Source organism: Taudactylus pleione, unplaced genomic scaffold (genome assembly GCF_031769625.1).
Source record: "Taudactylus pleione unplaced genomic scaffold, aTauple2 ptg000356l, whole genome shotgun sequence".
NCBI classification, from domain to species: domain Eukaryota; kingdom Metazoa; phylum Chordata; class Amphibia; order Anura; family Myobatrachidae; genus Taudactylus; species Taudactylus pleione.
The window spans coordinates 863,016-888,433 of NW_028284757.1; the positions used below are offsets into that span (position 1 = coordinate 863,016).

General features: G+C 44.1%; 1 protein-coding gene across 2 annotated transcripts in view; it reads left to right on the forward strand.

The window, feature by feature from the left end:
* Nucleotides 1-25,418, forward strand: part of LOC148508565 (anion exchange protein 2-like) — a 414,596-nt gene that overhangs the window by 361,879 nt on the left and 27,299 nt on the right. For both annotated transcript variants that reach the window (XM_088444359.1, XM_088444360.1), the window contains exon 13: nucleotides 17,190-17,403. In XM_088444359.1, the coding sequence (XP_088300485.1) occupies nucleotides 17,190-17,403 (214 nt within the window). The remainder of the gene's footprint in view (nucleotides 1-17,189; nucleotides 17,404-25,418) is intronic.

Consider the following 25,418-nt stretch of genomic DNA (forward strand, 5'->3'; position numbering starts at 1 on the left):
TGCTTCCAGTAATCTATTCCTGTGTACAGCTATATCATTCATCTCATCAGTGCTTTACCACCTCAGCCTGTGTGCAGCTATATCATTCATCTCATCAGTGCTTTACCATCTCAGCCTGTGTGCAGCTATATCATTCATCTCACCAGTGCTTTACCACCTCAGCCTGTGTGCAGCTATACCATTCATCTCACCAGTGCTTTACCACCTCAGCCCAGGCTTGCCTACCCTCCCGATTTGGCCGGGAGCCTCCCGATTTTCGGGTGCCGCTCCCGGCCCCCCGGAAAGGCAGGCAAGCCTCCCGGAAGCTTTTGACCCTCCCAACCTCCCCCCTGATACAAACGGAAACCCCCGCAGCGGGGGGCCCGGTGACGCGATTCGTGCAGAATCGCGTCATCGTGGCCCCGCCCCCTGCTTCGCAATGCTGAAAATAAGAGCATTGTGAAGAGGGGGCGGAGTCACGATGACGCGATCGTGCGTCCCCGCCCCCGTCCCCTGCCCCCAGTGTGCCACCAAATGGCCGCCCCCACCCCCGGCTCCGCCCCCAAAGGCCGGCCCCGCCCCCTGCTATTAGCCGACAATCAGCTCCCTCCCGGAAGGCTGGAGCTGATTGTCGGCAAGTATGCCTCAGCCTGTGTGCAGCTATATCATCCATCTCATCAGTGCTTTACCATCTCAGCCTGTGTGCAGCTATATCATCCATCTCACCAGTGCTTTACCATCTCAGCCTGTGTGCAGCTAAATCATTCATCTCACCAGTGCTTTACCACCTCAGCCTGTGTGCAGCTATATCATTCATCTCATCAGTGCTTTACCATCTCAGCCTGTGTGCAGCTATATCATTCATCTCACCAGTGCTTTACCACCTCAGCCTGTGTGCAGCTATATCATTCATCTCACCTCAGCCTGTGTGCAGCTATATCATTCATCTCACCACAGCCTGTGTGCAGCTATATCATTCATCTCACCGGTGCTTTACCATCTCAGCCTGTGTGCAGCTATATCATTCATCTCACCAGTGCTTTACCACCTCAGCCTGTGTGCAGCTATATCATTCATCTCACCAGTGCTTTACCATCTCAGCCTGTGTGCAGCTATATCATCCATCTCACCAGTGCTTTACCACCTCAGCCTGTGTGCAGCTATATCATTCATCTCAGTGCTTTACCACCTCAGCCTGTGTACAGCTATATCATTCATCTCATCAGTGCTTTACCATCTCAGCCTGTGTACAGCTATATCGACCATCTCACCAGTGCGTAACCACCTGGCCAGAAAACCGCCTCCCAGCGTGACAACTTGTAGCTACATGGTGTGAGGTTGGTAATCGCCAGCACTTGTAGCTACATGGGGTGAGATTGGTAATCGCCACTACTTATAGCTACATGCGGTGAGGTTGGTAATCGCCAGCACTTATAGCTACAAGAGGTGAGGTTGGTAATCGCCAGGACTTATAGCTAGAAGAGGTGAGTTTGGTAATCTCCAGCACTTGTAGCTACATGGGGTGAGGTTGGTAGATGCCAGAACTTATAGCTACTAAGGGTGAGGTTGGTAGACATCAGCACTTATAGCTACATGCCGTGAGGTTGGTAGACGCCAGCACTTGTAGCTACATGGGGTGAGGTTGGTTGACGCCAGCACTTATAGCTACAAGGGGTGAGGTTGGTAGACGCCATCACTTATAGCTACTAGGGGTGAGGTTGGTAATCGCCAGCACTTATAGCTAGAAGCACATTGACTGTACATTGATGCCATTATTCTGATGCCACCTAAACCAGCATTTATCTTGCACCAGTTCCTCTATAACATCAGTGTCCACTCCACATGGACACCTCAGTGTCTCATCAATGCAGAACAGGACATAACTTGTGTCGCTCTCTCCCATACCACAGTCCCTATTCTCCCATATATCCTCTTTATGTGCCACTTTTCACCCTTGCTATTTCTGAGACAGACGCAAAGTGCTGGCGTGCTTTGCTCCCTGTTTTCCCGGCCGCGCACGCCTCATAATAGCATGGAAGTCTAGCTACACTCCTCAGACACAGCGGTATGGTCACACATCCTATGCTGATAATCAGTATAATACTTTCCTGTCGGGCATTAAGTCTTCTTCTACATTGTCATGCCCCTTATCTTCCTCCTACTTCCATGTGTTGGCAGCGTCTTTCTTATGCACTTACCTCAGAATGACAATCTCCTGTCATCTTCTTCATACATGGGATAATCTCCTCAAACATTTATCTGTGTCCTCTGTGCTGTATGTACCTAGGAATGGGTATGTAATGCCGGCTGTCGGGATGACTACTGGGCCATTGATGAGGAATGGAGCAGTGAGGGGACTGCGAGGAGGAACGGAGCAGTGAGGGCCATTGATGAGGAATGGAGCAGTGAGGGACAGTGAGGAGGAACGGAGCAGTGAGGGACAGTGAGGAGGAATGGAGCAGTGAGGGCCATTGATGAGGAATGGAGCAGTGAGGAACAGTGAGGAGGAACGGAGCAGTGAGGAGGACTAGAGCAGTGTTAGACATTGATGAGGAATGGAGCAGTGAGGAGGAATGGAGCTGTGAGAGCCATTGATGAGGAATGGAGCAGTGAGGGACAGTGAGGAGGAACGGGACAGTGAGGAGGAATAGAGCAGTGTTAGACATTGATGAGGAATGGAGCAGTGAGGGCCATTGATCAGGAATGAAGCAGTGAGGGACAGTGAGGAGGAATGAAGCATTGAGGGACAGTGAGGAGGAATGGAACTGTGAGGGCCATTGATGAGGAATGGAGCAGTGAGGGCCATTGATCAGGAATGATGCAGTGAGGGACAGTGAGGAGGAATGAAGCGTTGAGGGACAGTGAGGAGGAATGGAGCTGTGAGGGCCATTGATGAGGAATGAAGCAGTGAGGGACAGTGAGGAGGAATGGAGCAGTGAGGGACAGTGAGGAGGAATGAAGCAGTGAGGGACATTGATGTGGAATGGAATAGTGAGGGACATTGATGTGGAATGAAGCAGTGAGGGACAGTGAGTAGGAATAGAACAGTGTTAGACATTGATGAGGAATGGAGCAGTGAGGGACATTGATGAGGAATGGAGCAGTGAGGGGACAGTGAGGAGGAAAGGCGCAGTGAGGGACATTGATGTGGAATGGAATAGTGAGGGACAGTGAGGACGAATGAAGCAGTGTGGGACATTGATGAGGAATGGAGCAGTGAGGGACAGTGAGGAGGAATGGAGCAGTGAGGAGGAATGGAATAGTGAGGGACAGTGAGAAGGAATGAAGCAGTTAGGGACAGGGAGGAGGAATTAAGCAGTGTGGGACATTGATGAGCAATGAAGCAGTGAGGGACAGTGAGGAGGAATGGAGCAGTGAGGGACAGTGAGGAAGAATGAAGCAGTGAGGGACAGTTAGGAGGAATGGAGCAGTGTGGGACATTGATGAGGAATGGAGCTGTGAGGGACAATGATGAGGAATTAAGCTGTGAGGGCCATTGATGAGGAATGGAGCAGTGAGAGACAGCGAAGAGGAATAGAGCAGTAAGGGACACTGAGAGACTGGAGCAATAAGGAACCCTGAAGAGGACTACGTCGAGCAGTAATAGACACAGAGAACTGGAGCAGACTGGTGTTAGACATTGATGAGAAATGAAGCAGTGAGGGACATTGATGTGGAATGGAGCAGTGAGGGACAGTGAGGAGGAATGAAGCCGTGAGTGACAATGAGGAGGAATGATGCAGTGAGGGACATTGATGTGGAATGGAATAGTGAGGGACATTGATGTGGAATGAAGCAGTGAGGGACAGTGAGGACGAATGAAGCAGTGTGGGACATTGATGAGGAATGGAGCAGTGAGGGACAGTGAGGAGGAATGGAGCAGTGAGGAGGAATGGAGCAGTGAGGGACAGTGAGGAGGAATGAAGCAGTGAGGGACAGTGAGGAGGAATGGAGCAGTGAATGACAGAGAGGAGGAATGGAGCAGTGAGGACCATTGATGAGGTCAGATTTTCCTTCAGATCTGTACAATAACTACAGTGGGGCAAAAAAGTATTTGGACAGTCACCGATTGTGCAAGTTGTTGCACTTTAAAAGATGAGAGAGGTCTGTAATTTCCATCATAGGTACACTTAAACTGTGAGAGACAGAATCAGAACAAAAAATTCCGGAAATCACATTATATGATTTTTAAACAATTTATTTATATATTCTTTCGTAAAAAAAATATTTGGACAACCAAAAAGTTGAACTCAATACTTTGTAAAGTAACCTCGGTTGGCAATTACAGAGGTCAAACGTTTCCTGTAGTTCTTGACCAGGTTTGCACTCACTGCAGCAAGTATTTTGGCCCACTCTTCAATGCAGATCTTCTCTAGATGTGTCATGTTTTGGGACTGTCGTCGGGCAAGAAGGACTTTCAACTTCCTCCACAGATTTTTCTATTGGTTTGAGGTCTGGAGACTGGCTAGGCCAATCCAGGACCTTGAAGTGCTTCTTACAGAGCCACTCTTTAGTTGCCCAGGTGGTGTGTTTGGGGTCATTGTCATGCTGGAAGGACCAGCCACGAGAGAAGGAGGTTTTTCCCCAAAATGTCACGATACATGTCCCCATTCATCCTCTCCGTAATACGGGTCAGTTCTCCTGTCCCCTTTGCAGAAAAGCATCCCCAAAGCATGATGTTTCCACCCCCATGCTTCACAGTGGGTATGGTGTTTTTGGGATGCCACTCATCATTCTTCTCCCTCCAAACACGGTGTGTGGAGTCTATACCAAAAAGTTCTATTTTGGTCTCATCTGACCACATGACATTCTCCCAATCCTTCTCTGGATCATCCAGATGGTCACAGGCAAACTTTAGACGGGCCTGGACATGTGCTGGCTTAAGCAGGGGGACCTTTCGGGTGCTGCAGGATTTGAATCCATGACGACGTAGTGTGTTACTAATGGTAACCTTTGTGACTGTGGTCCCAGTTCTCTTAAGGTCATTGACCAGGTCCCCCCATGTAGTTCTGGGCTGATCCCTCACCGTTCTCAAGATTATTGATACCCCACGAGGTGAGATCTTGCATGGAGCCCCTGGTCGAGGGAGATTGTCAGTGATCTTGTATTTCTTCCATTTTTTAATAATTGCGCCAACAGTTGATCTCTTCTCACCAAGCTGCTGGCCTATTGTCAAGTAGCTCATCCCAGCCTTGTGCAGGTCTACAATTTTGTCCCTGGTGTCCTTAGACAGCTCTCTGGTCTTGGCCATGGTGGAGAGGTTGCAGTCTGTTTGAGGGTGTGGACAGGTGTCTTTTATACAGTTAGCCAGTTCAAACAGGTGCCATTAATACAGGTAACGAGTGGAGGATAGATGAGCTTCCTAAAGAAGAAGTAACAGGTCTGTGAAAGCCACAATTCTTGCTGGTTGGTAGGTGTCCAAATATTTATTTTCCGCAAGAATATACAAATAAATTGTTTCAAAATCATACAATGTGATATCCGGAATTTTTTGTTCAGATTCTGTCTCTCACAATTAAAGTGTTCCTATGATGGAAATTACAGACCTCTCTCATCTTTTAAAGTGCAACAACTTGCACAATCGGTGGCTGTCCAAATACTTTTTTGCCCCACTGTATTTAAAAAATTGTTCAATTGTTCATATCTGAAGGAAAATCTGACATATCTGACATGTTTGTCAGATGAACGATGCGCGTTCCCGTTTGTCAGATAACGATATCTGACATCTGATCTGTATTTGCAGTCAGATTTCATTCATTTTAATACAGGCAAAAATCGTTCGTAGTTCATAAAATCTTTCAAATCGTTCGTAGTTCATTGTTCTTGATTGTCTGACAGATCTGGCCGTGTGTATGCACCATTAGACATTGATGAGGAATGGAGCAATGAGGTACATTGATGATGAATGGAGCAGTGTTGGACACTGAAGAGGACTGGAGCAGTCATGGACACTGATTGGACTGGAGCAGTCATGGACACTTATTGGACTGGAGCAGTCATGGACACTTATTGGACTGGAGCAGTCATGGACACTGATTGGACTGGAGCAGTCATGGACACTGATTGGACTGGAGCAGTCATGGACACTGATTGGACTAGAGCAGTCATGGACACTGAATGGACTGGAGCAGTCATGGACACTGAATGGACTGGAGCAGTCATGGACACTGATTGGACTGGAGCAGTCATGGACACTGATTGGACTGGAGCAGTCATGGACACTGATTGGACTGGAGCAGTCATGGACACTGATTTGACTGGAGCAGTCATGGACACTGATTGGACTGGAGCAGTCATGGACACTGATTGGACTGGAGCAGTCATGGACACTTATTGGACTGGAGCAGTCATGGACACTGATTTTACTGGAGCAGTCATGGACACTGATTGGACTGGAGCAGTCATGGACACTGATTGGACTGGAGCAGTCATGGACACTTATTGGACTGGAGCAGTCATGGACACTGATTTTACTGGAGCAGTCATGGACACTGATTGGACTGGAGCAGTCATGGACACTTATTGGACTGGAGCAGTCATGGACACTTATTGGACTGGAGCAGTCATGGACACTGATTTTACTGGAGCAGTAATGGACTGATTGAAAAACGAATATGTATGGGCGCTAGCCTGTAAACATGGTAACTGAGACTCAAAAAAAATCATCAAATATGTATAATGTTCGATATCCAAAATGGCTGACAGCAGCCCTTATATAGATGGGAAAATTGCTGGATTCCCATAAATCAAAGAACATACAGACAAAGAATATATAGGCGCTGGTCAGTATAAAAAAGATTTAATGAATATATATGAAAGAGACAATATAAAGAAAAAATACTCTAAAAATGAAATAAAAAAACATATATTATAACAATAACAATTAAAAACATGGATCGAATTTCAAGTAATATATATATTACACTGCTATACTCCAATATATATAGTCTATCATTTGGGACTGTATTATTGACTGGTGCTTGTTTATGAGCAAAAAGTGTCAAACCTATAAACTGATTTACTATATGAAAATAACCACCACTGGTCTAGATTATTAGTGTCAAAGATGATATCTGGTTAGTAAATTCAATTATATGTGTGATACAGAGTTTTAACAATTATGCACATAAACTAAACACTTGAATCATCAATATCTATATTGGATCAGATGTACTTCCCTTGTATGCAGAGAAATAGAACCATCTAAGAAGCCTCTTGCAGTAGCTTATATGCAGGGGCAGATTTAGAGCAAACATAGAGGTGGCTGATGGGAGACCTATGAGGTTCCAATGAGCTCATTATTTATCTATTTTTTCTGGACAATATTACAATAATGAAATCAAAACGCCACGACTTCCGGTTCCGGCTGCATGGAGAGGTGAAGTGCTCTGTGCTGCTCCCTCCCACCGCCGGCTATATACAACTGAAAAGACCGATTATTTGGTCTCCAAAACAGGACTCATTCGCCTTTATATATTACTGGGAAGTCCCTCCTCAATATGGATCGCTTTGTAACCGGACATCCACAGAATAAAGCTCCGCAGCAACATCAGCAGAAACGCCGCGCGGAAAACAGCATGGCGCCTGATGCAGAGTCACAAGGAGCTTCACCGGCTAGTAAAAAAGCAGCAGCAGATCATGCCAACGCTGACTTACCTCAATCACGCCGCGATCCGGACGCTCCTGTCTCATATGGTGAGGTGGTGGAGGCAATCCAATCTACTATGGCACCGCTATTAAAACGTGCAGTGTCAGACATTACTACTCAACTACAACACCTGACACACAGAGTCGCTGACACTGAAAACCGCATAAGATCAATCTGCCATGATCTAGCTGATGCCCAATACGTTATTCAGAAATTAAAGAAAGATCATTTCCAGCTCTGGAACAAGGTTGATGACCTTGAGAATAGGTCTCGCAGGAACAACACAAGGTTAGTGGGCTTGCCTGAAAACATCAAGGGTCCCTCCCTATATCAATTTTTGCGCACCACATTACCATCATTATTAGGAATAGAGGAGGAATGTCGGGACTTAATAATAGAACGTGCCCATAGAGTCGGCCCAAACCCAAAACCTAATGATAGCCGTCCACATGTGACGCTTTTTCGTTGTATGAATTACCAACATAGACTGGCATTCTGGACTGCATCCCGTAAAATTAAATCCATTGTTTGGGAAGGAAAAAGACTCTACTTATTCCAAGATTTCTCTGTGGAGTTAACAAGAGCTAGAAAAGCCTTTTCTCCAATATGCTCCTCACTTGTCTAGAAACAAAGAAAATTCGCATTAATATATCCTGCCAGGCTTCGCATATTCCGAGGAGATACACATCTGGATTTCACCAATCCGGAGGACGCGCAAGCTTACCTAAGAGAAGAAGAACAGTTTGGCACGGCAGACATCGCTGATCCCACTCCTTCACCTTCACATTGAGTTGAGTTTGGACTCACATTTAATATGGCTAATCTATATCGAGACAACTGGAACGTGATGAGACGGCAACCTCTCAACTAGTGGTAGTCCCTGCCGGGATTCCGTGGGTTTCGTATACACCGTATTTACTTAAAGTGTTTTCAAGATTTAAATACTATATGTTATCCTAATGACACACTTGTTTAATCCTTTCATATTAATATAATAATAAAAATGTCTCTTGTTTGAGTTTAGATCCCTTTTATGTAAATTCATGGCTTTTCATAGCTGTTATTATATTACCTGTCCATTTAATATGCCGGAATGGGTTGGGAGCAATATCCGGATGAGATTTAATAGGTGTACTTTAATAAGTATGATTATATTATTATACCAGAAGTCATATTTCTTTAAAAAGTTTAGGCTCTCGTCATTACTGAGAGATTTATATGTGTTAGGATGTCTACCCCATCTTCTATTCTTTTATTTGTTCAGTGTATGTCGTAACCTTCCTCCCCCATTATCCCTTTATCCTCACCCCATCACCTGTCACATGTTGTTTGTAGAGGGCTATTTCATCGCTAATATTCTCCATAGTATCCATAATTAATGTCACAATTAACAGTCGGTACTCTGAATATAGGAGGTATAAATTCTCCTTGTAAAAGGAGAAAATTACTTCTATATTTATCTAAACACAACCTTGACATCGCTTTTGTTCAAGAAACACACCTGGTACCCTCTGAAACCAATAAACTTCAAATGTTAGGATGGTCTATATTAGCAGGTGCTCCTTTCAATTCAAAGGCAAGAGGTGTAACTATTTTAGCTAAAAGGTCTCTACAGATAACAGTATCTTTTACAGACGCAGATCCAGAAGGCAGATATGTCATAGTTAAGGTAGCCTATCAAAATACTTCATATATCCTATGTAATGTATATGCTCCAAACATCTACTCCAAGTTGTTTATGCAAACGCTCATATCCAAATTAACCTTGTTTATGGATCTCCCCTTAATTGTTTGTGGAGACTTTAATTCAGTTTCGTCTCCCATCTTAGATAGGTCTCAGAACACTCCTCGGAACAACAGTTCGCCCCAGCTTGGTATTCCCTGGTTCTCTTCTAGGTTAAATTTGATTGATATATGGAGAGCATTACATCCCATTGATAAAGAATTCACATGTCACTCACCAGTTCACAACTCCTTTTCTAGGATCGATTATATATTTATATCAAATTCACTTTTTCCTAGGATTTCTGACTCTGTAATAGAACCAATTGCATTGTCAGATCATGCTATGGTATGGTCCACTATTCATATAGATATTGAGAAGGGTTCCTATCCCACATGGAGATTTCCCGCGCACCTAGCCCATTCTACAAAGTTTAAAAAACGGCTAGAATCAATATGGGATGAGTTTAAATATAATAACAATTCCCATTCCACCATTGACCCTCCTCTCTTCTGGCAAAGTGCCAAAACGGTGATACGTGGAGCTATAATATCTTCTGTAGCATCAATTCACAAGAAATATGCTTCCTCCTATATTATTAGACAGAATGCCTTATCGGAAGCGTATCAAACGTTTAAATCTCACCCATCACCTGCAAATAAAAATAATTATCTGTTGGAAAAAACATCCTTTGATGAATTTTTACAGGGTATGGGAGATCGTTATCTCTTTTTTGTTAATCATAAATTCCATAAATTTGGGAACAAATCAGGTCGTCTCCTGACGAACCTTCTAAAAGGGACGCGAGCCCCACTGTTGGTTAAACCTCTCAAAAAAATAGATGGCACACTCACTACTTCAAATGCCCAAATTACTTCTATAATGCGCGAATACTATGAAAATTTATACTCATGTAAGCCCATTTTTCCTAATGTAGAGAATATTTCCATGACACAGACTCATGAAAGCCAATTCTGGCAAAATATTTCATATCCGCAACTCTCCCCTGATGCCGCCAACTCATTGTTAACCCCAGTTTCTTTAGCTGAAGTTGTCAAAACAATAAATAACCTAAAAATTGCCAAGGCCCCAGGCCCTGACGGATTAGGAGGAGAGTTTTATAAAATTCTCTCAGCCAAAATAAGTGACACCCTGGTCTCAGTGTATAACCATATCATTTTGTCTAAATCTCTTCCATTGGACTTCAACATGGCAACCATAAAAGTCTTACCCAAACCGGGTCGTGATTTGACCTTACCAGGGTCGTATAGACCCATTTCACTATTGAATTTAGATTATAAAATTTTAACAAAAATTCTCTCAGAAAGGCTCAAAATCCTGTTACCCTCCATAATTCATGTAGATCAATCAGGCTTAATAAGTGGTCGCCACTCAGTAACAAATGTTAGAAAGGTCTTGGGAATAATGCAATACATTCAACAATCTAAAAATTCTGATACTAACCTCAATTTATCACTAGACGCCGAAAAGGCATTTGATTTAGTTCTATGGCCACATTTACATCATACATTAAATAACTTCGGTTTCCCACAAATCTTTATAGACATAATCCAAACATTATATCATGGAGCGCAATCACATATAGTAATGGTTACAAATCCACCCCTTTTACTATCCAGAAAGGCACCAGGCAAGGGTGTCCATTATCACCCCTCTTATTCGCCATAGCAATAGAACCTCTTGCAATCGCCATTCGATCTGACCCTTTGATAGTGGGAATAGAGTTGGGGATGAACATGCAGAAAGTCGCTCTGTTTGCAGACGACATGCTGCTGTTCGTGTCAAAACCATTAACAACTATACCTGCAATAATGCACCTACTAAACTCATTTGGTATTGTGTCTGGATTCAAAATAAATATAGATAAATCAGAGATATTACCTATTACAGGTTCCATTGAAACTTTAAAACAATTACCAATACTACATCAATTTAAATTCAGTACTTCAAAAATTAAATACTTGGGAATCCAGATCCCCTCGGAATTATCTCAACTATATAAATTAAATTATACAGAAGTAATTTCCAAGGTATCACTTTTACTAGACAGCTGGAAACTCCTCCCTTTATCTTTACTAGGCAGAGCTGCAATAATTAAAAATATAATTTTTCCTAAAATATTCTACCCAATGCAGATGCTCCCTATTGCCCTTTCCAAATCAGACATATCTAATATACAGAGAATGATTTCTAAATTCTTATGGCAGGGTAAACGACCTAGAATTGCGATATCTAAATTAAAGCTATCTAGACAATATGGTGGAATGGGAATTCCCGATTTTTCAGCATACTCATTATCAATTTTTTTCCGTTATATTAGTGACTGGCTACTAGAACGTAACACATTTATCGATTTATCACTGGATCTTGCTCTATTCAACCCATATTCCCCAGGGGCACTTCTTCATAATCGACCTGGTAATATTCCGGCTCCGATCCTAAATAATATCATATTTAGAGACACATACTACGCATGGATATCAATAAATAAGAAACTTGGCAGAAATCATTTAAATTCCCCTCTAATTCCACTTTGGGGAAATCCTGCCTTCCCCCCATCTATGTCTGACAACAAGTTTAAAATTTGGTCCAAAAAAGGACTCAGCAATATCTCCAAAGTTTTTGATCCAGGTGGAACAGTGATGCCCTTTTCCAGTTTAAAAACCACATATGATATTCCCAACCGGGATTTTTTTATGTATTTACAATTGAGACATTATGTTCAAACCTTACCTCAGGCTCTACCTTCTCAAGGATTAACTGACCATTTATTATCGATACTGAAACGTATATCGGGCTCTTCGTATAAGATAAAAATGCTATATTCTACTCTGACAAACCTCTATTCAGAACCCCTGGGAAACAAAACAAGCGTCCTTTGGTGCAGGGAAACCACATTTGCTCCTACTTCAGAGGTTCTTTTTCATTATTATGACAGATCTCTGCGTATTCTCCAATCCTCTTATTTACAAGAGGTTCATATTAAAGTAATACATAGAGCTTATGTGGCTCCTGCACAGAGAAAACATATGATCATTACTGAATCTGGCCAATGTATGAAATGTCATATGTGTAATGCTGGTTTCTCACACTGTTTCTGGGCCTGTTATAAGATTAGAAAGTTTTGGATAAAGGTGATTTCTTATATAAATTCATGTTTGGAATTAAACCTAAAGCTAGATCAATTAGCCTGTCTATGTCTAAACTTTAGAAATTGGGAGCTGGGGGTGGAGGGGAGGAGATTGATTCCTCTTCTCACAATTTTCCTCACCATAGCAAAAAAAGTAATTCTGAAACATTGGATATCGTCTTCTTCTCCTTCACTTACCAAGGTCCAACAAAAAATTATTCAAATCTTGTATTTTGATAGACGGTCAGCTATACCAGATATTGAAAATGGAGTAAAAAAGTTCTATGAAAAATGGAGCTTATATATAGACTCATTACCTCAAAAGACACAAGATCATAGATTCAATATATTTCACTCAACTGATTGGTTCATACATAGGAAAATCCTACTAGAAACGTTATATATTATGTCATAGAACCACTTTCGATTATCTTTGTTCCCCTGATAACTGAAGGATGTTTTAATGCTCATTTGTTATGTCAAAGGTGGTTTTAAAAAGGCTCTATTTACAAGCAAACCTAAAGCAATAATATTGTTAATTTTCTCCCCTATGTCCCTCTTCCCGTCATGTTTCTTGTCGTGTATTGTAGTGTCTCCCTCTTTTATTTTTATTTTTCATGTACAATAAGATTTATATAGAAATGTATTATTTGCTCAAGATATTTTGATATATCTTCCTGTAAAGATCTAATTTTCGTATTTTCTGTATTGAAAGTTACTATTATATACTTTATTGAAATCGAGGAATTGTAAAAGAAAGATATTACTATCTGTAACAATGGATATCTCGATGTGTACGATACAATGCATAATTTTTTGCTGTAATGCTTTCAACAATAATAATACAATAAAAAGTATTTACAAAAAAAAAAAGAAATCAAAACGCCACAATTGTGACATCAATTCTCTGTGGTTTATCCCCCCCTTTTTTTTGTTCAACATTTTTTTTTTCTGGACTATATTATAAAGATTTAATCAAAACGCCATAATTGTAATAATTATTTTCTGTGATTTATATCGGTTTTTAGCAGGATGTGTGTCTGATGAATTATTAATTTTTCTGGATACTGTGAAGTTTTAACCAAATGCTGAAATGATATTGGGAGTAATAATTTGATAATTCGATAGTTGATACAGTGTTTAGAAATTTGTGGTTTTATTAAATACCTTTTGTTCTGACACTTTCTTGTTTTTCTTTCTTTCATCTTGGTATAAACAGCCCTTGAGATGGGCAATATAATTGAATTTACTAACCAGATATCATCTTTGACACTAATCATCTAGACCAGTGGTGGTTATTTTCATATAGTAAATCAGTTTATAGATTTGACACTTTTTGCTCATAAACAAGCACCAGTCAATAATACAGTCCCAAATGATATACACCAATATATATAGTCTATCAGTGTAATATTATATATATTACTTGAGATTCGATCCATGTTTTTAATTGTTATTGTTATAATATATATTTTTTATTTAATTTTTAGAGTATTTTTTTTCTTTACATTGTTTCTTTCATATACAGTCAGGTGCATAAATATTGGGACATTGACAGAATTTTCATATTTTGGCCTTTATTCACCACCACAATGGCTTTGAAATGAAACAAACAAGATGTGCTTTACCTGCAGACTTTCAGATTTCATTTGAGGGTAATTACATCCAAATCAGGTGAACGGTGTAGGAATTACAACGGTTTCTATATGTGCCTTCCACTTTTTAAGGGGCCAAAAGTAATGGGACTATCAACTCAAAAGCTATTTCATGGACAGGTGTGGGCTATTCTCTCGTTATTTCATTATCAATTAAGCAGGTAAAAGGTCTGGAGTTGATTCTAGGTGTGACATTTGCATTTGGAATCAGTTGCTGTCGACTTTCAATATGAGATCCAAAGAGCTGTCACTATCAGTGAAGCAAGCCATCATTAGGCTGAAAAATCAAAACAAACCCATCAGAGAGATAGCAAAAACATTAGGTGTGGCCAAATCAACTGTTTGGAACATTCTTAAACAGAAAGAACGCACCGGAGAGCTAAGCAACACCAAAAGAACCAGAAGACCACGGAAAACAACTGTTGTGGATGACAGAAGAATTATTTCCCTGGTGAAGAAAAACCCCTTCACAACACTTGGCCAAATCAAGAACACTCTCCAGGAGGTTAGGTGTACATGTGTCAAAGTCAACAATCAAGAGAACACTTCACAAGAGTGAATATAGAAGGTTCACCACAAGATGTAAACCATTGGTGAGCCTCAAAAACAGGAAGACCAGATTACAGTTTGCCAAACAACATCTAAAAAAGCCATTACAGTTCTGGAACAACATCCTATGGATAGATGAGACAAAGATCAACTTGTACCAGAGTGATGGGAAGAGAAGAGTATGGAGAAGGAAAGGAACTGTTCATGATCCAAAACATACCACCTCATCAGTGAAGCATGGTGGTGGTAGTGTCATGGCGTGGGCATGTATGGCTGCCAATAGAACTGGTTCCCTTGTATTTATTGATGATGTGACTGCTGACAAAAGCAGCAGAATGAATTCCGAAGTGTTTTTCGGGCAATATTATATGCTCATATTCAGTCAAATGCTTCAGAACTCATTGGACAGCGCTTCACAGTGCAGATGGACAGAGACCCGAAGCATACTGCAAAGTAACCAAAGAGTTTTTTAAGGCTAAAAAGTGGAATGTTATGCAATGGCCAAGTCAATCCCCTGACCTGAATCCGATTGAGCATGCATTTCACTTGATGAAGACAAAACTGAAGGGAAAATGCCCCAAGAACAAGCAGGAACTGAATACATTTGCAGTAGAGGCCTGGCAGAGCATCACCATGGATGAAACCCAGCGTCTGGTGATGTCTATGCGTTCCAGACTTCAGGCTGTAATTGCCTACAAAGGATTTGCAATAAAGTATTAAAAAGTGAAAGTTAGATTTAGGATTGTTCAGTTTGTCCCATTACTTTTGGCCCCTTAAAAAGTGGGAGGCACATATAGAAACCATTGTAATTCCTACACCGTTCACCTGATTTGGATGTAATTACCCTCAAATTAAATCTGAAAGTCTGCAGGTAAATCACATCTTGTTTGTTTCATTTCAAAGCCATTGTGGTGGTGAATAGAGGCCAAAATATGAAAATACTGTCAATGTCCCAATATTTATGCACCTGACTGTATATTTATTAAATATTTTTTATACTGACCAGCACTTACATATTCTTTGTCTGTATGGACACTGATTGGACTGGAGCAGTAATGGACACTGATTGGACTGGAGCAGTAATGGACACTGATTGGACTGGAGCAGTTATGGACACTTGCTTGACTCAGTTGTGGACACAATTCCCATTGTTGCTGCGATCCGGTACGCGATGGCTGTGTGAAACTTTGCAAATGTTGCAGCAATTGGGATTTGTAGTGAGATGCCAAATAGCAGCACCTCAAGTCCCCCATTTGCATTCACAGACGAGCCATAGATCTCACATTGGTCACAGTATCAATGTGTTAGATAATCCTAGGGTTGCGTTACAGCCTTAACCACGGTGTATAAATTCGTAGTCACAGGCACAGACACCCCCCTGAAACAGCCGCGACATGCCTGCATTTGAGTTGCCACCCAATTACCTTTCACAAACTTTCCTCAATCTCCCTGGGTCCAAGTCCTCACTGCAACTGTTGTTGGTAATGAAACATGGCACATGTACATTGTGACTCATACGCACACATACAAAAATAATTACTTAACATAGCAAACAACAGTATTGCATTCAGCTCTGAATCAGGGCCACTGAGAGGACAGGAGCAGTGATGGACACTGAGAGGACTGGAGCAGTGATGGACACTGAGAGGACTGGAGCAGTGATGGACACTGAGAGGACTGGAGCAGTGATGGACACTGAGAGGACTGGAGCAGTGATGGACACTGAGAGGACAGGAGCAGTGATGGACACTGAGAGGACTGGAGCAGTGATGGACACTGAGAGGACTGGAGCAGTGATGGACACTGAGAGGAATGCAGCAGTGATGGACACTGAGAGGACTGGAGCAGTGATGGACACTGAGAGGACTGGAGCAGTGATGGACACTGAGAGGACTGGAGCAGTGATGGACACTGAGAGGACTGGAGCAGTGATGGACACTGAGAGGACTGGAGCAGTGATGGACACTGAGAGGACTGGAGCAGTGATGGACACTGAGAGGACTGGAGCAGTGATGGACACTGAGAGGACTGGAGCAGTGATGGACACTGAGAGGACTGGAGCAGTGATGGACACTGAGAGGACTGGAGCAGTGATGGACACTGAGAGGACTGGAGCAGTGATAGACACTGAGAGGACTGGAGCAGTAATAGACACTGAAGAGCACTGCAGCAGTAATGGACACTGAAAAGGACTGGAACTTTGTGGTGAATAATAAAGACAGATTCATGTAGAACAAATGGTTTTCATATGACATTTTTACTTTCTATTATTCTTCTGTCATATCAGTTTGTATGTAAAAACCTTAATCTGGAAATATTGTCCTCTTCTACTTGCTCTATTTTCTTTATCTATTCTTTGCATTCTCTCCGTATCTCCCATTCAGGCCCAGGCTTGCCTCTCTCGTCCTTGCTGTGTCTTAACTCATCCCTGTAGTCATCAATCTCCTATAGTAACTATGAGATCCCCCTGTGTCTTCTCCTCAGTCATTCCACGAGGCAGCCTATTTAGCTGACCATCGCCAGGATCTTCTGAATGCCATTAATGAGTTCTTAGACTGCAGCGTGGTTCTACCTCCATCTGAGATGTTGGGAGAGGAGCTTCTCCACTCTGTGGCGCTATTCCAGCGAGAAATGCTAAGAAGGCGTCATGGTCAGGAAAAGAAAGTCCCAGAGGAAACCAGCGCCCCCGAAGACAAAGGTGATCGTCTGCTGTTACCTTATTCTGCTTCTGTACGATTCATTGGTCACATACTTATCAAAGATAAAGAGCTCAGATGTAATATCAATTCCATGTTTCCTAAACCCTAGAGATTCTATATCTCAACACCCTCATATCTCCTGTGTGACCTGTATATCCCCCACTCTCTTATCTCCTGTGTGACCTGTATATCCCCCACTCTCTTATCTCCTCTGTGTGACCTGTATATCCCCCACTCTCTTATCTCCTCTGTGTGACCTGTATATCCCCCACTCTCTTATCCCCTCTGTGTGACCTGTATATCCCCCACTCTCTTATCTCCTCTGTGTGACCTGTATATCCCCCACTCTCTTATCTCCTCTGTGTGACCTGTATATCCCCCACTCTCTTATCTCCTCTGTGTGACCTGTATATCCCCCACTCTCTTATCTCCTCTGTGTGACCTGTATATCCCCCACGCTCTTATCCCCTCTGTATATCCCCCACTCTCTTATCCCCTCTGTGTGACCTGTATATCCCCCACTCTCTTATCCCCTCTGTGTGACCTGTATATCCCCCACTCTTATTTACTCTGTGTGACCTGTATATCCCCCACTCTCTTATCCCTTCTGTATATCCCCCACTCTTATCTCCTCTGTGTGACCTGTATATCCCCCACTCTCTTTTCCCCTCTGTGTGACCTGTATGTCCCCCACTCTCTTATCTCCTCTGTATGACCTGTATATCCCCCACTCTCTTATCCCCTCTGTGTGACCTGTATATCCCCCACTCTCTTATCTCCTCTGTGTGCCCTGTATATCCCCCACTCTCTTATCTCCTCTGTGAGACCTGTATATCCCACACTCTCTTATCCCCTCTGTATATCCCCCACTCTCTTATCTCCTCTGTGTGACCTGTATATCCCCCACTCTCTTATCCCCTCTGTGTGACCTGTATACCCCCACTCTCTTATCCCCTCTGTCTGACCTGTATATCCCCCACTCACTTATCTACTCTGTGTGACCTGTATATCCCCCACTCTCTTATCTCCTCTGTATATACCCCAGTCTCTTATCTCCTCTGTATATCCCCCACTCTCTTATCCCCACTGTATATCCCCCACTCTCGTATCCCCACTGTATATCCCCCACTCTCTTATCCCCTCTGTGTGACCTGTATATCCCCCACTCTTATCCCCTCTGTGTGACCTGTATATCCCCCACTCTCTTATCCCCTCTGTGTGACCTGTATATCCCCCACTCTCTTATCCCCTCTGTGTGACCTGTATATCCCCCACTCTCTTATCCCCTCTGTGTGACCTGTATATCCCTCACTCTCTTATCCCCTCTGTATATCCCCCACTCTTATTTACTCTGTGTGACCTGTATATCCCCCACTCTCTTATCCCTTCTGTATATCCCCCACTCTTATCTCCTCTGTGTGACCTGTATATCCCCCACTCTCTTTTCCCCTCTGTGTGACCTGTATGTCCCCCACTCTCTTATCTCCTCTGTATGACCTGTATATCCCCCACTCTCTTATCCCCTCTGTGTGACCTGTATATCCCCCACTCTCTTATCTCCTCTGTGTGACCTGTATATCCCCCACTCTATTATCCCCTCTGTATATCCCCCACTCTCTTATCCCCTCTGTGTGACCTGTATATCCCCCACTCTCTTATCCCCTTTGTATGACCTGTATATCCCTCACTCTATTATCCCTTCTGTGTGACCTGTATATCCTCCACTCTCTTATCCTTTCCTTGTGACCTGTATAGCCCCCACTCTCTTATCTCCTCTGTGTGACCTGTATATCCCCCACTATCTTATCCCCTCTGTGTGACCTGTATATCCCCCACTCTCTTATCCCCTCTATGTGACCTGTATATCCCCCACTCTCTTATCCCCTCTGTATATCCCCCACTCTCTTATCCCTTCTGTATATCCCCCACTCTCTTATCCCCTCTGTGTGACCTGTATATCCCCCACTCTCTTATCCCCTCTGTGTGACCTGTATACCCCCACTCTCTTATCTCCTCTGTATATACCCCACTCTCTTATCTCCTCTGTGTGTCCTGTATATCCCCCACTCACTTATCTCCTCTGTGTGACCTGTATATCCCACACTCTCTTATCCCCTCTGTATATCCCCCACTCTCTTATCTCCTCTGTGTGACCTGTATATCCCCCACTCTCTTATCCCCTCTGTGTGACCTGTATACCCCCACTCTCTTATCCCCTCTGTCTGACCTGTATATCCCCCACTCACTTATCTACTCTGTATATCCCCCACTCTCTTATCTCCTCTGTATATCCCCCACTCTCTTATCCCCTCTGTATATCCCCCACTCTCTTATCCCCACTGTGTGACCTGTATATCCCCCACTCTCTTATCCCCTCTGTGTGACCTGTATGTCCCCCACTCTCTTTTCCCCTCTGTGTGACCTGTATATCCCCCACTCTCTTATCCCCTCTGTGTGACCTGTATATCCCCCACTCTCTTATCCCCTCTGTATATCCCCCACTCTCTTATCCCTTCTGTATATCCCCCACTCTCTTATCCCTTCTGTGTGCCCTGTATATCCCTCACTCTCTTATCCCCTCTGTGTGACCTGTATATCCCCCACTCTCTATCTCCTCTGTATATACCCCACTCTCTTGTCTCCTCTGTGTGACCTGTATATCCCCCACTCTCTTATCCCCTCTGTGTGACCTGTATATCCCCCACTCTCTTATCTCCTCTGTGTGACCTGTATATCCCCCACTCTCTTATCCCCTCTGTGTGACCTGTATATCCCCCACTCTCTTATCCCCTCTGTGTGACCTGTATATCCCCCACTCTATTATCCCTTCTGTGTGACCTGTATATCCTCCACTCTCTTATCCTTTCCTTGTGACCTGTATAGCCCCCACTCTCTTATCTTCTCTGTGTGACCTGTATATCCCCCACTCTCTTATCCCCTCTGTGTGACCTGTATATCCCCCACTCTCTTATCCCCTCTGTGTGACCTGTATATCCCCCACTCTCTTATCCCCTCTGTGTGACCTGTATATCCCCCACTCTCTTATCCCCTCTGTATATCCCCCACTCTTATCTCCTCTGTGTGACCTGTATATCCCCCACTCTCTTATATCCTCTGTATATCCCCCACTCTCTTATCCCCTCTGTATATCCCCCACTCTCTTATCCCCTCTGTGTGACCTGTATATCCCCCACTCTCTTATCCCCTCTGTGTGACCTGTATATCCCCCACTCTCTTATCTCCTCTGTGTGACCTGTATATCCCCCACTCTCTTATCCCCTCTGTGTGACCTGTATATCCCCCACTCTCTTATCCCCTCTGTGTGACCTGTATATCCCCCACTCACTTATCCCCTCTGTATATCCCCCACTCTCTTATCCCCTCTGTATATCCCCCACTCTCTTATCCCCTCTGTGTGACCTGTATATCCCCCACTCTCTTATCCCCTCTGTGTGACCTGTATATCCCCCACTCTCTTTTCCTCTCTGTGTGACCTGTATATCCCCCACTCTCTTATCCCCTCTGTATATCCCCCACTCTCTTATCCCTTCTGTATATCCCCCACTCTCTTATCCCTTCTGTGTGCCCTGTATATCCCTCACTCTCTTATCCCCTCTGTGTGACCTGTATATCCCCCACTCTCTATCTCCTCTGTATATACCCCACTCTCTTGTCTCCTCTGTGTGACCTGTATATCCCCCACTCTCTTATCCCCTCTGTGTGACCTGTATATCCCCCACTCTCTTATCTCCTCTGTGTGACCTGTATATCCCCCACTCTCTTATCCCCTCTGTGTGACCTGTATATCCCCCACTCTCTTATCCCCTCTGTGTGACCTGTATATCCCCCACTCACTTATCTCCTCTGTGTGACCTGTATATCCCCCACTCTCTTATCCCCTCTGTGTGACCTGTATATCCCCCACTCTCTTATCTCCTCTGTATGACCTGTATATCCCCCACTCTCTTATCTCCTCTGTGTGACCTGTATATCCCCCACTCTCTTATCCCCTCTGTATATCCCCCACTCTTATCCCTTCTGTGTGCCCTGTATATCCCCCACTCTCTTATCCCCTCTGTGTGACCTGTATATCCCCCACTCTCTTATCCCCTCTGTATATCCCCCACTCTCTTATCCCCTCTGTGTGACCTGTATATCCCCCACTCTTATCTACTCTGTGTGACCTGTATGTCCCCCACTCTCTTTTCCCCTCTGTATATCCCCCACTCTCTTATCCCCTTTGTGTGACCTGTATATCCCCCACTCTATTATCCCTTCTGTGTGACCTGTATGTCCTCCACTCTCTTATCCTTTCCTTGTGACCTGTATAGCCCCCACTCTCTTATCTTCTCTGTGTGACCTGTATATCCCCCACTCTCTTATCCTCTCTGTGTGACCTGTATATCCCCCACTCTATTATCCCCTCTGTATATCCCCCACTCTCTTATCTCCTCTGTATATCCCCCACTCTATTATCCCCTCTGTATATCCCCCACTCTCTTATCCTCTCTGTGTGACCTGTATATCCCCCACTCTCTTTTCCTCTCTGTGTGACCTGTATATCCCCCACTCTCTTATCCCCTCTGTGTGACCTGTATATCCCCCACTCTCTTATCCCCTCTGTATATCCCCCACTCTCTTGTCTCCTCTGTGTGACCTGTATATCTCCCACTCTCTTATCCCTTCTGTGTGCCCTGTATATCCCTCACTCTCTTATCCCCTCTGTGTGACCTGTATATCCCCCACTCTCTTATCCCCTCTGTATGACCTGTATACCCCCACTCTCTTATCCTCTCTGTGTGTCCTGTATATCCCCCACTCACTTATCTCCTCTGTGTGACCTGTATATCCCCCACTCTCTTATCTCCTCTGTATATCCCCCACTCTATTATCCCCTCTGTATATCCCCCACTCTCTTATCTCCTCTGTATATCCCCCACTCTATTATCCCCTCTGTATATCCCCCACTCTCTTATCCCCTCTGTGTGACCTGTATATCCCCCACTCACTTATCTCCTCTGTATGACCTGTATATCCCCCACTCTCTTATCCCCTCTGTGTGACCTGTATATCCCCCACTCTCTTATCCCCTCTGTGTGACCTGTATATCCCCCACTCTCTTTTCCCCTCTGTATATCCCCCACTCTCTTATCCCCTCTGTGTGACCTGTATATCCCCCACTCTCTTATCCCCTCTGTGTGACCTGTATATCCCTCACTCTCTTATCTCCTCTGTGTGACCTGTATATCCCCCACTCTCTTATCCCCTCTGTGTGACCTGTATATCCCCCACTCTCTTATCTCCTCTGTGTGACCTGTATATCCCCCACTCTATTATCCCCTCTGTATATCCCCCACTCTTATCTCCTCTGTATATCCCCCACTCTCTTATCTCCTCTGTGTGACCTGTATATCCCCCACTCTATTATCCCTTCTGTGTGACCTGTATATCCCCCACTCTCTTATCCCCTCTGTATATCCCCCACTCTTATCTCCTCTGTGTGATCTGTATATCCCCACTCACTTATCCCCTCTATGTAACCTGTATATCCCCCACTCTTATCTCCTCTGTATATCCCCCACTCTCTTATCTCCTCTGTGTGACCTGTATATCCCCCACTCTATTATCCCTTCTGTGTGACCTGTATATCCCCCACTCTCTTATCCCCTCTGTATATCCCCCACTCTTATCTCCTCTGTGTGATCTGTATATCCCCACTCTCTTATCTCCTCTGTGTTACCTGTATATCCCCCACTCTTATCTCCTCTGTGTGATCTGTATATCCCCCACTCTCTTATCTCCTCTGTGTGACCTGTATATCCCCCACTCTCTTATCCCCTCTGTATATCCCCCACTCTCTTATCTCCTCTGTATATCCCCCACTCTCTTATCCCCTCTGTGTGACCTGTATATCCCCGACTCTCTTTTCCTCTCTGTGTGACCTGTATATCCCCCACTCTCTTATCCTCTCTGTGTGTCCTGTATATCCCTCACTCTCTTATCCCCTCTGTGTGACCTGTATATCCCCCACTCTCTTATCCCCTCTGTATGACCTGTATACCCCCACTCTCTTATCCTCTCTGTGTGTCCTGTATATCCCCCACTCACTTATCTCCTCTGTGTGACCTGTATATCCCCCACTCTCTTATCTCCTCTGTATATCCCCCACTCTATTATCCCCTCTGTATATCCCCCACTCTCTTATCTCCTCTGTGTGACCTGTATATCCCCCACTCTATTATCCCTTCTGTGTGACCTGTATATCCCCCACTCTCTTATCCCCTCTGTATATCCCCCACTCTTATCTCCTCTGTGTGATCTGTATATCCCCACTCACTTATCCCCTCTATGTGACCTGTATATCCCCCACTCTTATCTCCTCTGTATATCCCCCACTCTCTTATCTCCTCTGTGTGACCTGTATATCCCCCACTCTATTATCCCTTCTGTGTGACCTGTATATCCCCCACTCTCTTATCCCCTCTGTATATCCCCCACTCTTATCTCCTCTGTGTGATCTGTATATCCCCACTCTCTTATCTCCTCTGTGTTACCTGTATATCCCCCACTCTTATCTCCTCTGTGTGATCTGTATATCCCCCACTCTCTTATCTCCTCTGTGTGACCTGTATATCCCCCACTCTCTTATCCCCTCTGTATATCCCCCACTCTCTTATCTCCTCTGTATATCCCCCACTCTCTTATCCCCTCTGTGTGACCTGTATATCCCCGACTCTCTTTTCCTCTCTGTGTGACCTGTATATCCCCCACTCTCTTATCCTCTCTGTGTGTCCTGTATATCCCTCACTCTCTTATCCCCTCTGTGTGACCTGTATATCCCCCACTCTCTTATCCCCTCTGTATGACCTGTATACCCCCACTCTCTTATCCTCTCTGTGTGTCCTGTATATCCCCCACTCACTTATCTCCTCTGTGTGACCTGTATATCCCCCACTCTCTTATCTCCTCTGTATATCCCCCACTCTATTATCCCCTCTGTATATCCCCCACTCTCTTATCTCCTCTGTATATCCCCCACTCTTATCTCCTCTGTGTGATCTGTATATCCCCACTCTCTTATCTCCTCTGTGTTACCTGTATATCCCCCACTCTCTTATCCCCTCTGTGTCCTGTATACCCCCACTCTCTTATCTCCTCTGTGTGAACTGTATATCCCCCACTCTCTTATCCCCTCTGTATATACCCCACTCTCTTATCTCCTCTGTGTGACCTGTATATCCCCCACTCTCTTATCCCCTCTGTGTGACCTGTATATCCCCCACTCTTATCTCCTCTGTGTGACCTGTATATACCCCACTCACTTATCCCCTCTGTGTGACCTGTATATCCCCCACTCTCTTTTCCCCTCTGTATATCCCCCACTCTCTTATCCCCTCTGTGTGACCTGTATATCCCCCACTCTCTTATCCCCTCTGTGTGACCTGTATATCCCCCACTCACTTATCCCCTCTATGTGACCTGTATATCCCCCACTCTCTTATCCCCTCTGTATATCCCCCACTCTCTTATCCCTTCTGTGTGCCCTGTATATCCCCCACTCTCTTATCCCCTCTGTGTGACCTGTATATCCCCCACTCTCTTATCCCCTCTGTATATCCCCCACTCTCTTATCCCCTCTGTGTGACCTGTATATCCCCCACTCTCTTATCCCCTTTGTGTGACCTGTATATCCCCCACTCTATTATCCCTTCTGTGTGACCTGTATATCCCCCACTCTCTTATCCCCTCTGTATATCCCCCACTCTTATCTCCTCTGTGTGATCTGTATATCCCCACTCTCTTATCTCCTCTGTGTTACCTGTATATCCCCCACTCTTATCTCCTCTGTGTGACCTGTATATCCCCCACTCTCTTATCTCCTCTGTATATACCCCACTCTCTTATCTCCTCTGTATATACCCAACTCTCTTATCTCCTCTGTGTGACCTGTATAACCCCCACTCTCTTATCCCCTCTGTGTGACCTGTATATCCCCCACTCTCTTATCCCCTCT